Source organism: Solanum verrucosum, unplaced genomic scaffold (assembly GCF_900185275.1).
Source record: "Solanum verrucosum unplaced genomic scaffold, falcon-dt-bn FXZP01000261.1, whole genome shotgun sequence".
In the NCBI taxonomy this organism is placed as follows: Eukaryota; Viridiplantae; Streptophyta; class Magnoliopsida; order Solanales; family Solanaceae; genus Solanum; species Solanum verrucosum.
Window position 1 is genome coordinate 10,301,105 of NW_026019969.1, and position 15,838 is coordinate 10,316,942.

Below are 15,838 nucleotides of genomic sequence, written 5' to 3' on the forward strand. Positions count from 1 at the left end.
GCCTGCTCAGTTCACTCACCCACCCATTGTTGACCCTGCTAGTCCCTACTGTGAGGAGCCAAGGTGCATCCTAGAAAGAATGATGATCAAAAAGGGAAATAAGGCAGTGGCTCAACTCTTGATACATTGGAAGAACATGTCTAAAGAGCAAGCCACTTGGGAAGATTATCATGTGATCAAGACAAGGTTCCCTTCATTCTTCCTTGAGGACAAGGAAGTTTCTAAGGAAGGAGTAATGATGCAGATTGAGGAGGAGGAGAGTCCCAGCTAGGAGATGGAGGCTGTTGAGAGGTGTGCCTTAGACTTGCTTAGTGGTACCTAGCCGTTATGTTGGTTATATTGTTGTCCTCTTTTTGCTTTTGCCCTTAAGTTATGGTATTTATACTTTGGACCCCATAATTGTTAGAAAGGTCCCTTAAGTACTGTATGTTCCTTATCTCTTAAGGAGGAGGATAGTGAGTCATCTAGGGTTAAGGTACTATATATTGTAATGTTCTTCTTATTAACATTACCAATGAAATATACCCTAGCCGTAATTAGCTAGTTTCAGCTTAACTTCTTTTTATTTTTCATTGTTAGTTACTGTTCCATTGCTAAGTCCCAATTCTTCTATTCTGCATCAGATTTTCAATCTGTGTATGGTGTTAGGAGAAGCACCAAAAAAAAAAATGGTTGGAAAACGAAAAGGCAAGATTATCAAGAGAAGAGGTACCCATTTGCCCTAATTTTGTATCTTGATGCCATTATTGTACTTTCTTGAGAATCTTTTTTTTTCCGTCAGTTAAATTCAAAGGAAAATGGAGAATCAAGAAAGCAGTAGTTGTTAAAGATGAAGGGGTTAGTCCACTTGTGAAGAAGTATTGGGTCCAAAGATATGATCTTTTTTTGAGATATGACCAAGGAATTAAGATGGATGAAGAAGGCTGGTTTTCCGTTACGCCGGAGAAGATTGCCCTCAGGCATGCCAGCCGCTGTGGCGGTGGTGTCGTCATTGATGGTTTCGCTGGAGTTGGTGGCAATGCTATCCAGTTTGCCACTATGTATGTTGTGTTTTTTGCCGAATTGCTTTGTGTTCATTTCTTTTTGTGATGAATCCATTATTTAGAACATCTACTGCCATTTTCTTGCACTGGAATGATTTTATTAAAGTTCTGTGAAGAGATTGAGTAAATCTTGTAGACAGGTGAATTTCTGTGACAGCATATGTGTTAGTCTAATTGCTTATGTCTACAATGTCAAAGAATTAGTAGGAAGAAACACTAAACAATGCTATACATTTTAGGCCTGCTTTTGAGTTTTGACTGCATTTTACTAGCTTCAAATTTTCTTACTTTGTATATGTTGCCTTACTCCGTTTAATTGGGAATGGGACATTGCCATGTGCAAAAACTGTGTCCATAAATTGTATAATAACTGTATAACCGAAGATATGTTCCTCTTTTTAAGAATTCATATAGTAGATATGATTGTTTAGAAGTTGAGTGTTGAATCCCAAAAGGAATTTTGTTACTATTGTTCTTCCAACCCCCCTTGCCACATTGAGGGCCCATCAACTCACCCCTTCATGGCTCCGCCAAGACTTTGCCTTTCTCATCCCAGTGTCCTACTTCATGTAGGAGCATGTCACAAAAGCCAGCAACAGTGATCACCACACCTTGTTTCCCTTATGTATCGCCTTGCAGTTGGATTTGGCCTATTTCTTTTGCCTTGTATGTTGTAAGTTGTTAGTTTATCTTTGGATTAGGACAAAGAAACCTCATCTTGTACATCTAAAATGAAAGAGTGGGCAATGAATAATTGTTTGCCAAACTTGTAGAAATAAACTTAGTGCAGAAATTATGTAGAAGTAGAACTCATTTATATTGTTATCCTAAGGGTGTATGGAATATAAAATTGTACATTTTTCTGTTGTGGGTCAATCAAGAACTTGTCATTTTTGTTTTCTGGTTTTCAATCTATATTTGTAGCAGTATCCTAATGTCCATGATCTCGTACATAGGTGTCATCACGTCATTGCTATTGATATTGACCCTAGAAAAATCGCATTGGCTTTTGCAAATGCAAAGATATATGGTGTTGAAGATCATATTGAATTCATTGTTGGAGACTTTTTCCAATTGGCCCCGTCCTTGAAGGTACATCTTCTCTCTCTCTCGATTGATTGATTGATAGTAGGTAATGGGTATATCCTCTCTGTTAGTAGCTATAATTTCTTTATCGAGATGAAGTCAATAGAAGTGATAAACTGGATCCTGTCCAGTGCTAGTTGCCGTATATAAATATAAGTGGATCATGCTTTTGTTTTGTTAGATTAACCTTCTATCTCTACCAGTTTTTACCTTTTAATGATTTTCACATTTGATACGAGGTTCTTCCTGCCTCAAAATTAAGATCTTAGAAAGCAAGGGTATGGCTTTCAAGATTCTGCATTGTGCAGTTTGGTAATTGTCAAATGTGTAAAGCCTTTAACCATGCACACGAGTGAGGCTGTTTTCATGCTTCAGGCGATTTGGTATCTAGATCAATAAACAGTTTTGTTCAGTCTTCATAAACACGATGACTACTGATTTGGAACTCTTGATTTTGGGATCCAAGTAACTGCTGTTTCTAGTTGGCAGTTGACTTACAACTTTTTTGGGTATATGACTCTACAAAAATGCTAAGCATGGCGCAGATTCATGAAAGTTTTGATTTCTGGTTGTTTAGATTGTATTTCGTCATGTTAAAGCTTTGAAATTATGTCTGCACCTAGTTTAACAATTTTGAAAACCAAAATGATTTAAAGAAATTTATGTCTAGCAACAAATTTGAATCTTGCCACAGACAAAAGCCAGGTATTTAAGTGGAAAAGGGTAGAGGGGCAGGCCAATTATCCACCAAGTTTGGAAGCATGTGCCTCTTGACCTCGGGGATGTTTTGATTGTCAAAAAAAGAAAAATTATGTCTAGCAAACTGTCTTCTGGAATGTGGCAAGGCTAAACCTTAAACTGTTCCGCAAGTGATTGGCACAGCATGGCTTTTGAAAATAGATGACAGAGCATCATGTTTTGCGTACTGAGGTTATCTATTGTTGTTTCCATGCTATGATATATGGTTCAGGATTCCAATTTGTCTCTACAAAAGGCTGTTGACTTCTGTCACTTGAAGGAGCCTAAGGTTCAATGAAGTATTGACACCCTCTGCTTATTTATGCTGGAAGCAGCATTAAGTTGCATAAAATAATATGACATTGGATGTATTCAGTTGTTGCCTTCATCACATAGACTTTGAGGATAAATAGTATTCCGTTCTGTAAGTAGCTGTTAAAACTTCTAAATACAGAATTTTGACCTTTACTAAAGAGCATCAGTTAATCTCCTTAAAGTTTTAAACTGTTTGAGGATATTAGACTACTGGATGATAGATTCTACTTCTTGCTATGCTATTGTTCCACTTGTGTTGGAGTAGCATTAAACTTAACCATGTTAGATCTTGACGGGTTGGATAGCTGCATATTGGATCATCAATTATGTGTTTTGCACCTTCACCAGTCAATATGTTCTCAGCAAAGTAATGGTTTTTAGATTTCAAAAAATGAGGCCATTGCAAGGTTTTTTCAGTATTGCATGTTCACAAAATTCAGGAAAACAGAAATATAATGCCCTGTGAGGGATTCCCATTCAATCCTTGCAATTTTCTTTTGCTGTTTCTCTTCCTAAATGTTTATATCATCTTTTTACTAGGGGAATGTAGTCTTTCTTTCACCACCATGGGGAGGTCCAGCATACAGCACAAAGGAATCTTTTACTCTTGACTTGCTGAAGCCAAAAAATGGGTATGTTCTGCATTTGGTAAACTAGTTGTTTCTATGTCACTCTGGTTTATGCTATATGGTAATTACTTTCTTGTGTTGTGTATTAAACCTATCAATCATCATCGGTTGGATTATTTAGTTAATACTATATCTACTCTTTTTTCAGTTTTCACTATGTATGAAGATTTTTCCATTGTTGGATTTTCGCGTCTCTGAAAATCAACTGCATACTTTGGCACTTTTAACTTTTTTTTTTTTTTTTTTTTCATTCATATCATTTCCCCTTAGTTTTGGTCTTAAATTACCTCAAGAACTTTTTTGTAGATGTAAATATGCCAAAAAGGCTGGTATAGAGGGGAATCATTAAGCTGCTATTCTAGAGCTTGATTTTCAGGCTTTGACTTGTATAGAATTTCTCAGATCCAGCATGCGGTTGAGAAGTGGGTCTAGGTGGGAAAAGGAGGATATAGATGAAGTACATAATTAATCCGATCTTCAATTTTTGTCAACGATTTATTAGACCAACTCTTTTATCTCTTGGTCTATCATTAATCTGAGTTTTCATTCCTTATGCTCTGCTGTTGTGTAATTCTATCTATATAGTTTAGATTCACCTTATTTCTGTCTAATAGAACGAGTGTGTGCTTTGTTGATGAGACTCTTTAAGTTACTTATTGTGCAGTTATTCATTATTCCAAGTTGCTCAAAGCGTAGCGCCAAATATCATTATGTACTTGCCTCGTAATGTTGACTTACTGCAAGTTGAAGAGCTCGCTTGGTTGTCTTCTCCCCCCTTGAAAGTCGAGGTAGTCTGTTTCTCTTTGCTGTTCTAGCATTGTCTGTTATACAGTTTTACTAGAGCTTGCTTCCTTATGCAGATTGAAGAGAATATGCTTCATGGAATGTTGAAGAGCATAACTGCTTATTTTGGTGACATTGCATTCTCAGACGTCAGCATGTTTTAACTCTAACCGGAATCTAACAACATTCCTTGTACTTCCATGTATCTCTTTTTTTTTTTAATCAAAAGAAGAGTATGTACGATGAAAAACAAATTAGAACAGTATGTACTTATGAATACTTGTGAGCTCTAGTTGATCCTGCTGTTTAAATACATCATGTTGTGATGGATTAGCCCTGTATAGCTGAATAATGAATACAAAACTGCAGATTTGCTTTTTTAGTACAAAAAAACGTTGGCTCCAATTGTCATTTTAATGATATATTGAAGTCTACAGAAATTCCCCTCCAATTGTAAATTCCTTTTTTCTGTGTACATTCTATCCTCTCAGACCTCACTTGTGGGATTTCACTAGGTATGTTGTTGTATTAATCTTAAACCAACAAATAAATGTTCATGTCATGAATTTTTAGGCATGGGTTGTTATCACATATAATTTTCATCAGTCTTTAGGACCACCAAAGGAACTAGTTTTCTGACTTTAGGGGGTGCAGCAATGCCAATAACCCCTCAGTAAAGAAGGAAAGTGATGCATTAATTTTGGTTGCAATAATGTTAGGTATCACTTAATAAATATAATTGCAGCAGCAGCCTTTACTAAAGAGCTACCATGATGAGTAAAAACTCCATACTATGTAATTAAAATCACGCTGAGGTGTTATTATTTCTATAGTTTAGGAGAAAATAAAGTAGATGGAAGATGTATCACTATTACTAGGAAAATATTCGAAAACATTAATGAAGAAAAATAAGAGAATGTAGGTAGGTGGTTCAACAATTTAATGTGATAGCTAAGTGCAATAGTTTTAAGTATTTGTGGACATTAGAGGAAGGGGAAGCTTTAGTACTTGAGATGAGAGAGAGAGTGTCTAGGTTAAACTACCAAAGGCAAGGCAATGAATTAAGATGAGCAATGCAAGTAGAGCTTCACATGGCATTGCAAAATCATGATTAATTAATGCAACAGATTAAAAAGGTTGCGATAGAGTGGTAAATACTACTTACTTCATTAGTAATTTGAGGCCTCGAATTCGAGAACTTGGAATAAAGTTGTATTTGATAAAGAGTATTTTACCAACTAAACCAACCGCCTCTGCCTGAATTTCACCCTCGGCTTCTCAATGATGACATCCGTCGAGTGGATCTCGCTATCAAAGAGTACTTTGATCCGACTTAGCTAGATCGCAAGACTAATACCACACACCGAGTTTAGTTTAGCTTAAAAATAGATAAATATATGTTGCTAAGAGTATATGTTGGTAGGACTCTCCAAAACCGTTGTGAAGCTCAGGATTTCTAAAAAAATGCACTATTGAAGATCTTAAGCAACCGACGACATTTTTAAGAGTTTGAGCAACCGATCACAGGATTATAAACATATTTAGCTTATATACATTACATGTTGCATAGTAAAAAAAATTACACTATTTTATTTTTCACGTTAATAACCATAATCTCATTTATTATGAACTCTTACAACTGCATAAAAAGTAGTAATGAAAAATTAAAAACTACAAAGAGTCCAAGCTAAAAATATTAAAATATCATTAGATCAATGAGATAACCAAATATCAGTACACATAAATAGTCTAAAAGAATCAAAAGCTTGAAATGATTTGAAATTTGCACTTTGGTACTGTTCTATGTTAGTCTCCATTAACAACAAAATTTCTGAAAACTTTAGCTCCAACTCTGAAGCCACTGATCAGTTCAGTTGTACTGTTTTTTTCTCAAAATCTTGACCCTTCTGTTATCATTTGACCATCCAAATTCAAATCTTATTATATATTCAGTAATAAATCTTCTCTACTAATCATCATAATATTAAAGGGATAATACATATATTGGACCTTAAACTTGGCTTCAAATTTTAACTTTGACCTCCAACTTTTATAGTGCACAAACAGACACTTTAACTATCCAACCTTTTAATAAATAAACACGCGCGTTTTACCTGGCAAAACGCGTGATGTGCACGTTTTTTGCGCGAGTTAGGAGTGATTTTTGAGGCCTACAACAGTAAAAAAAATGTTGAAATGACAACTCTACCCTTAATTAATTTTATTTTTTTTAGTTAAAAAATGCACGTGTAAAGTGTTTAATTAGTTGGCAGCCATTGAGTGGCTCACTAATACACGTGGCAGCGTTTGCATTTCACGCTCTTGGCTCCAAAAATCGCGTGTTTATTTATTAAAAGGTTAGATAGTTAAAGTGCTTGTTTGTGCGCTATGAAAGTTGGAGGTCAAAGTTAAAATTTGAAGTCAAGTTTAAGGTCCAATATATGTATTATGCCTAATATTAAATGTGAGAATTATTTTTTCCCCTCATATCCAAACATAGTACATTTTATGGCACCCTAATAAATATAGTACTCTAACTAACCTGCTATAAGATGAATATATTGTAGAAATAGTGTGGAGTATACTACTCTGCCACTAGCAAGCCCCACTGGTTGCTAAAGTCATAAAGAGTAGCATTTCTTATATACTCTCTTTCACTTCATTTTGGCTATCTTTTAAATAGTGGAGTACCATATATCTTTGTCCCTACAAGAAAATACTAAGGAAAATGAGAGGATTTATGTGCCAACCTCAAGTGTCAACTGCAGTGTGTTTGAGTTGTGATTCAAGGTCAGTTGTCGTGCCTGCGGCGCAACGTAGAATGTCGATGGAAGAACATACAAAATTAATCAACAAGTGTAAGAGATTAGGTGATGTACCTCGTACACTTGGTTCAATGCCTATAAGTAAGAGATCAAGAAATGTTGTTGCTGCTGCTGCTGGTTCCTCTGTTTTGACAATTTCTAAGAGAGATCAAGAAAATGGTTGCAAAATTGTTCCTTAAACCCCCCTTTACAGATAACTCCTTCCAGGTTAGTACAAATTTATTTTAAAATATGATGTTAACAGTGTTTTAATATCCTTATTAATTGAATTTTTATTTATTTATTTATGCAGGTTGTTGTGATGAGAGTGTCACTTCATTGTCAAGGCTGTGCTGGTAAAGTGAAGAAACATATCTCCAAGATGGAAGGTATATTAGAACATTGTTTTAATACATTTTTCTTAATCGAGAGTCTATCGGAAATAATTTTTACACCATAAAATGTAAGAATAAAGGTCATATCGTGTGAGGTCATACTGCGTACATTATTGTTGTTGATTATGATCTTAAATAGAACCTAGATGTGACGATTAATATAGCCAACTTTAATTTATGTAGGATTGAGACACAACTATTGTAGTGTTTTATTATTATGCGCTATCATATCCAATTATAATGATAAATATTCATACTAATCCACCCAAAATGATGTAATAATATCAGTTCAAAATTTGTTTAGAGGATGCTTTCATAGTTAAAGCGTCTTTTTGAAAATTCAAGTTTTACTTTTATGTTTTTTTCTCTTATATATTTTGTTGAATGGGCAGGGGTGACATCTTTCAGCATAGACTTGGATAGCCAAAGAGTAACAGTGATGGGACACGTGTCACCAGTTGGTGTGTTGGAAAGCATATCAAAAGTGAAAAGAGCTGAATTTTGGCCTCTAAATAGTTGTTGAAGAAGAGAAATGGCCATTACCTAAAAGTAACCAAAAAATATTGTGTTTTTCATTTACATGAACAAGAAAGAGTGAAAGAGAGACTTATTACAGAAATAGCCAAAAAGTGTTTTTGGCATTTGGTTTCTATTTAGGTAGAGTTCTGTTTTAAATCCTATGGTTTTATCATCATTCATAAAAAAATGTCTGTTGTGCAAAAATTGTTAACTCTCATCATGTGAACAATGCCAGTACTGATGATGCTGATTTCTTTGTCCTATTTATACCTATTTTTTTATATTTTTATTTTTTGGCTTATTGTTTCCTATTATTCTCAAGGGAAAAAAAAACATTTTAATAGATTAAATCCGACAAATGTGAGTCATAACTCAATCCATCTAATAAATTCGACGTACATCACTTTGTCTGGTTAGTAACAGGAGTCCCGTTTACATATTAGACCACTTGTTCATGGGCTGTTTTCTGCAGTTTATGGGCTTTGTTTACAACTACTTTATGAGCCATATGTTAACCAAAAAAGTTTGTGCAAATGAAATGGATTCTGTAATTTATAGGCTTTTGTCACAAATTCTAAACTTTTCATTCTTCCTTCTTTCCTTGACTGCTAGCTAAGCAAGGCCTCTTTTCTAACTTAATATATTTGTTTGGAATTATAAGTATAATCTCAATTGTAACATGCCTAAGGTTTTACAGCTGATTGGGGCTAGGAAATGATATATTAAGTGATTAATTTATCAATGTAATGTATACTTGAAAATATGCGTAAAAGTTCTCCAAATTTGAACTGGAAATATCTAACAAAAATACTTGATCATGTGTTTGGTTAGAAAAAATTACTTGTATATTAAGCCATTATTTTGTTTTACACATTAAAGGAAAAAATTGTTTTATGGAAAACTATATTTCGTACATCTCATGTTATTAATAATTCTAATAAACCAAATAATACTGATCCACCAAATAATCTTATCATGGTTTGCTTTCTCCTATACAAACCCACATATTCCTTCCTCTAGATATATGATGGCCGTCAATTGATATAGTATATAAGAATAGTATTGAAATAGAATATATTAATAATATTAGGACTAATTATATATGAACTATTTTCTATCCACCGTTTGATTTAACGTATTAAATAATTTATTTATGTGTTAAGAATTTTATACATCTTATCAAACGACCCCCAAAATGTTGAACACGTTAGAATCGAAGAGTCAATACTGCAAACAAATACAGGCAGGCTTCGTTTGACCTTTACTTTGTGAAACTGGCGAGGGAGGAAAGGATCCTGACATTACTGAAACGTACAGTCACCAGACCTTCAAAATGGAACTGTATACTTTTGATCGTACATGAAAAAGGCAAGCTAAATTCAGTGGCAAACATAGGGACCAGACTATAAAGCTTATAATAACCAAACACAAAAAAGAAAAAGGAACTAAACTTCCACCATAACACGTTGCCAAAAATAAAGGACAAGTCAATAGAAATTTTACTAGAATGAAGTAAATAACTACTGAGCTAACCAATTTAAGTGGAGGAACAAGTGAGATTTGACAAAAAAATATATCATCCAAATAAGAGCAACCTCATCAGAAAACAAAGTGATCCCTATTTACGTGGTCTCACAAAACTATCTACCACTACCATAAATAAAATTTAGAGTACACCAACTAAACAAAGTTTAATGACAACAACAAATCTGTGCTCCCAGAAAACGTGTGATTAGAACCAACACAAAAATATGATCCTAAAATGGTTTAGAACCAACAGAAAACTGCAACCACTAGTGTCAGACCCAACTGTCCAATGGATAGACCTGTGAGTGTAGTAGAATCGGAGGTTCCTAGAGCTGGCACTGGAGCGACCACATTCACCCCCTCGGCTGTGGTTGGAGCAACTGCTGATATGGTTGGTGATCCAGCAATTGGAGAAAGAGCTGTATCAGCAAATAAAACAATTAAATTTATGACAGCCAAAATCAATGGATCGTGAGTCTAACTCAACTCCAAAAACTAGATCAAAGATTGACCAAGCCTTATAAAGACACCACCAATCTCATCCATTAACCAACTGTGTGGGGACTTTTTCATTTTTCGACATTTATACAGAAAAAAATGTGACGTTCGAATGGTATCACGTCCACAAGTTAATTCATTACATCGTACACATCCCCACAAGAAAAAGAGCAAATAGTAATCAAACTTTTGATAAGAGATAAGTTCACTTAGCTTCTATGTGAATAAACTTTTGGAAACAGTCTCCTAAGGTTGCGGACACACCACCCTTCCCGACCTCACTTGTGCAATTACACTCGTGATATATGTTGTTATTCAAGATATTTAGTTAAGCATGATCATAAAATTAATCTACTGATTACGTTACGTCAGTTCTGTTATTTAAGTTTATTTTGTTTTTTGAGTTATTGACCAAGAAAAACCAATTAGTGATTAAACTAAGACAATCTCCAACCCAACACCAAATTTTACACCATTTAGGTGTGTGAATAGTGTTACACCAAATTATCTAATTCACTTTATTGAATATTTTAATATTATTTCATTATACAAAATTTATAATTAAACATTATATAAATTGTTTGTATGCCAATTACTACTTTGTTGAATGTTTATTATTTTCGGTTATTTTTGAGTACATTATATTATTTGTTTAATAATTTATATGTTTGCATTTTTAATTTTTGTGAAGGTTAATTGTAGTTATATCTAATTATAATTTATAGTAGAATTAACATAAATTTAATTTTTTTTTAAAAAGTCATATATCGAAAAAATAATTTATAAAAAAAGCTAACTTTTATAACTAAAATTAATATTATAAAAATAATTAAATATATAAGAAATTTAATTAAAACATACAATTTATATAATGTTTAATTAAAAGTTTTGTATGATAAAATAATATTAAAATATTTAATAAAGTGAATTGGTGTGATGAATTCACACACCAAAATGGTGTAAAATTTGGTGTTGGGCTGGAACTCCAAAACACCAAATAAGGATTTGGTGTAAAATTTGGTGTTGGGTTGGAGATGGTCTAATAATTTAGCTCAGTCAATTAGATTTCTTCAATTCAATAATTGTATGTAATATAATTTTAAAGATGTAAACAAAATGAACATTTCATGAGATTCTTTTCTTCCTTAATTTTTTTTTCGGTAGGTGGATTGCAGTATTCAACTAGAGGTTCAGATCTAGGGATAATACACCTTCATACTCATCACAATAACATCTTTTTTTTCTTCATGTATATAAATATTTAAGAATGTATTATGATATTTAAACCAATTTTAAAGAAGTAATGAAAATGAACATTTCATTTTTTAATAACCACAATAAAAAACCAACATAAGAAGGAAGTAAATATACTATTAAGCGCCAGATCTGTACGTACCAGGAGCCGCGCCAGTGTCGGTACTCACTGTAGAAATACAAAAATAAAATTAAAACCTCAAATTACAAAATAGTATTACTCTCAAGTCTTAATAACTTTTTTAATCGTCAGAAACAGAGCACATGGTAAATGTTTTTGCGAAATATATTAGTAGTAACGATTTTACACTTAATTTATAAAAAACACAATTTCTAAAGTCTTTAAATTTTTGTGTGCAGTCAATAATAATTATAATGAAAACTCACATCCACAGTTGCTGACAGAAGGAGCAGATACATGGCAAGCAGCAGGAAGAGCCATAGCTTTAGTGACATTAAGAACAACACCCAACTGAGCACTGTTTTTAAAACCCTCACAAAGGCATTCAGCGTCAGTTTTCAACACCATTTTAAGGCCTGAACAACAAGTACCTTCTGGCTTCTTCTCTGTACTTCCATTTGTAACAAAAGATAAACAATCAGCCAAGTTCAGTACCAAGTTATTGCAGTCTACTGCCGGAGCAGGGGCCGAACGAGATGCTGATTCTACACTCCTACAAGAAAAAACGCAAATTGAAATAACGCAAAATAGAGCAAATGAGTTCATTTTGGAAGACATAATTTGAGGAGAAAACAGAATGGAATGGAGAAAGATTTCGGAATAATTTTCAGTTTTGGGGGTTACAGAATGGAGAAGAAAGGTTGGAATGAGGGTATGTATAAATTGAGTAAAAAAGAGAGTGGGGCGGGTAAGGGTTGGGTCGGGCTATCACTACCGTTTACATTCAATTTTTTTATATTTTGATTGTCAATTTAACGTAATTTTTTGGAAAATGAAATTTATAGACCGTAGTATATAAATATAATTTTAAATTTGATATCAAATAATGTTTGTGCTTTTTCAAGTTTAGATTAGATGTGTAAAAATAGGTACTATTTTTTTAATAAAATTAACCAATATACACACAATATTATGTATGTAGGATGTGTTGTGTTATTTGTTCAATTTTATAATATAAGTTTAGATGTTTATTTATGCATATTCAAACTTAAAATATAAATCTCAGCTAAAACCAAATAAAATGACATATTTATATAGCATATCAAATTTATATATTAAATATTATAATTTATAATGATACTATTTAAAAGTCAGGTAAAAACATTTCGATATAAAAAATAAATGTGACTGACTCTGAATATTTCAGCTATATCACATAAATAAATTGACAGAAAATAAAGGACACGTGGTGGAGAATACTGAATTAGTGTGTCTTCATCTCTATCGTAAATTTTATATTAATTCCTTTTTTTTAACAAAGTTTTGCGAGCTTGTTTTAATTTAATATTTATTTCTTATGTTTATTTTTATTTATTTACTATGAATATAAACTTATTTTATTTGAAAATTTTTAAGAATAATTTATTACTAAATTCTTTTTATTATTAATTATGATTACTTTAAATTTTAAAATACTAAATTTATTAAATTCAAAAAAATAATAGAATAAAATTTATTATTTTATTAATATTTTTTAATACGTAATGTTAAGTTAAATATGGATTAATAAAACTGAAAGAGGGTAGTACACACTGGATAGGACTGTTTATTTTTTGCATCTTTAAAGACGTTTTATGTAAACAAGTTGCTAATTACGTGACTACTTTTCACTAACTATTCGTTTTCCTATCAGATTTTAGTATTTCGATACAGTATTTTGGCACGTAACCAACATAAGAGACAGAGATATATCACTAATCAGTTAGACAGTAACGGTTACGATACGTTAAGATTTCAACTAATTACACTACTTTTTAATATGTGTTATTACCAATTTTGTTGTTATAAAATACGCCTAGTTTTCTTTTTAGTTGTTATAGTTTTTTTTGAGAATCAAACTATATGAATTTTGACTAACATTTTAAAATGTATTTTTTCATTATATTGATTGATTATTTTTTTTTACAATTTATAGTAATTTTCGTATAAGTTTTAAATATCTAAAAATTTAATTTTAAAATATTAAATTATGTATTCTAATTTAGTTTTGAAAATTAATCTAACTCAAACGTTTAAATATGAGCTACGAGCCCTTGTTTTTGGGAGAAATTTGATTAGAAGTTGGAAGAAGTCGATTGGACTTTGGCAACGGCTAAATAATGAAAAGGAAACGCCGTAAATCCCTAAATTTGAGCTGAAAAGGCCAAGACCTCTGTTTTGTTTTGTATGTCTGGCAGTGAGTCTCTTAAATTAGCACCAAATTAAATAACTCTAACACTCGTTAATTAATACTACTAGACATACAAACAAATTAATTGGAAATAATTCACTAACCATTGTTGAAATGTATTTGATAACGAGAAGTGCTAAATGGCCAAAAAATTTAAAAAAATATAATATTATTTTTATTTTAAAATAAAATGATCTTTTTCCTATTTTTTAGTTAAAAAGTATTAAAGTTAAAAGGATAAAAATGTTTTAAAAGGTAGAATAAGATAGATAAATTCTGGCCAAATTTTCTGACAAAAAGATTTTTCCTTTGATAACCTATTAGGCCAAACTTCACTAATCATTGTTGAAATTTATTCTCTCTTTTTTTTTTTGGTCTCCTTCCAATAATGCCTAAGACATGAGATGTAGTGCTGGTTTGGAAAAGTAACTTATAAGTCAAAAATTAAAAGTCATAAGTAGATAATATCTTACTTTTGATTTATTTTAAAACTTTTTTAGCTTAAAATTAAAGTGAGTGATTTTATAACATTTCCAAAACTAAAAAATTAAAAGCACCTAAAAATAAGTTAATCCAAACCGACACAAAATACTTAGCACGATGAAAAAACAGCACAATCCATGCGTAAAAGTGGAGGGAATATATGAAGACAGCTAGCGAATAATTAAGAGAAAATGAATGACTTCTTATTTGATAATTGTCACCTCATAAAGGCAAACAAATATTCCTAGGCATGCAAATCCTACTATGATGATATTTGATGCACCATGCATGCTCAATTTCAAACATGGACTAGTTTCTTTTACATTTGAAAACGACAAAGTGGGACACTTTAAGGCCTAAATTGACGCATAACACCCACTTTTTCTACAGATTTTGTAATTCAAAACATGGATGGGAATATATAATCCATGAAAATGATTTCAAATATTATTTCCTTCGTCTCAATTTAAGTATTCTAATTTAACTGGACTTAAATTTTAAAAATAAATAGAGATTGTCTGCGTTTTATGATCTTTCAAAATTTATCATTTTGTCATATAGACATTTACGGTGTCAGATATTATGCGGCGTAAAGCTTGAATTCCATTTTCAAATTTGATCTTCAGTAAATGCCACACGTCACATCTTGCCTAGTCCCACTCACTATACTTCATAATTGCATCTCCATGTACAAATTTTGAAGTTTGAATTGAAGCGTGAAATTTTTAAAGTTAGAAGATGCATGTGACACAATTTATGAGTCCCCAAGTGCTTATGCAATTATAAGCACATTAGTTGGAAAGAAAAAGTTATGATTACTGATAACGGCATATTTTTCTTTCAAAGAGCAGGGTGCTAACTTTGATCAATTTTTTCGCAATAGTTAATTAATCAAAGTATATGTGAAGTCCACTTCTCAAAATCATGAGTTATATATATTGTACTGCTTTTTTATTGACCGGTGGTTGAATCACATACTTTTTCAATCTTTAAATTATTATTTTTATATACCTTCTCCGTTCTAAATTAGTTGTCACGTTTCATTTTTTAAAAGTCAATTTAACTAATTTTTAAAATTAAATTAGATTAGATTAATTTACTATTTTAAAATTAAAAGTTGAATATTCAATAACTATACAAAAAATATTATTATAGAACAAGAAGAATATTAAACATATGGGAAGGAATGTATGTGGCTCCGCTATGATTTTGTTTAATTGAGCTCGCGCATCTCAATGGCTATTAGCATATTATATTGTTTTGGTACCACCACTAATATAAGGTGGCAACGTGAGAATTTTTCGTTAGAGGTATATATGTTTTAGAGATTCAAAAGACACATGTTTGTACATATGTATTCCTTATTTCAATAATAGTTGTTTACTATTAAATTGACATAGCGATTAAGAAGAT

General features: G+C 32.0%; 2 protein-coding genes and 1 pseudogene across 2 annotated transcripts; 2 read left to right on the forward strand and 1 right to left on the reverse strand.

The window, feature by feature from the left end:
- The first annotated feature begins 529 nt into the window (after positions 1-529).
- Positions 530-5,043, forward strand: LOC125816531 (uncharacterized). Its single transcript, XM_049496145.1, has 6 exons — positions 530-708; positions 782-1,040; positions 2,000-2,135; positions 3,723-3,814; positions 4,476-4,599; positions 4,672-5,043. The coding sequence occupies exons 1-6, from the start codon at positions 639-641 to the stop codon at positions 4,756-4,758; spliced, it is 768 nt and encodes a 255-aa protein (XP_049352102.1). The 5' UTR covers positions 530-638; the 3' UTR covers positions 4,759-5,043.
- A 1,939-nt stretch (positions 5,044-6,982) lies between these two features.
- Positions 6,983-8,405, forward strand: LOC125814996 (protein SODIUM POTASSIUM ROOT DEFECTIVE 3-like; annotated as a pseudogene).
- Positions 8,406-9,868: 1,463 nt separating this feature from the next.
- Positions 9,869-12,385, reverse strand: LOC125816543 (non-specific lipid transfer protein GPI-anchored 11). Its single transcript, XM_049496158.1, has 3 exons — positions 11,979-12,385; positions 11,734-11,760; positions 9,869-10,258 (listed from the first exon to the last, which is right to left on the reverse strand). Exons 1-3 carry the CDS (start codon positions 12,328-12,330, stop codon positions 10,080-10,082), a joined length of 558 nt encoding a protein of 185 aa, XP_049352115.1. The 5' UTR covers positions 12,331-12,385; the 3' UTR covers positions 9,869-10,079.
- Positions 12,386-15,838: the final 3,453 nt, after the last annotated feature.

Excerpts from the sequence above, each read along its gene's own strand:
- LOC125816531 (XM_049496145.1), top strand. The coding sequence starts at position 639 with ATGGTGTTAGGAGAAGCACCAAAAAAAAAAATGGTTGGAAAACGAAAA. Across the intron at positions 3,815-4,475 it reads TTGCTGAAGCCAAAAAATGG|TTATTCATTATTCCAAGTTG; the intron begins GTATGTTCTGCA and ends CTTATTGTGCAG. Across the intron at positions 4,600-4,671 it reads CTCCCCCCTTGAAAGTCGAG|ATTGAAGAGAATATGCTTCA; the intron begins GTAGTCTGTTTC and ends TTCCTTATGCAG.
- LOC125816543 (XM_049496158.1), bottom strand. The coding sequence starts at position 12,330 with ATGTCTTCCAAAATGAACTCATTTGCTCTATTTTGCGTTATTTCAATT. Across the intron at positions 11,761-11,978 it reads TTCTGTCAGCAACTGTGGAT|TGAGTACCGACACTGGCGCG; the intron begins GTGAGTTTTCAT and ends GTATTTCTACAG. Across the intron at positions 10,259-11,733 it reads CGACACTGGCGCGGCTCCTG|CTCTTTCTCCAATTGCTGGA; the intron begins GTACGTACAGAT and ends TTGCTGATACAG.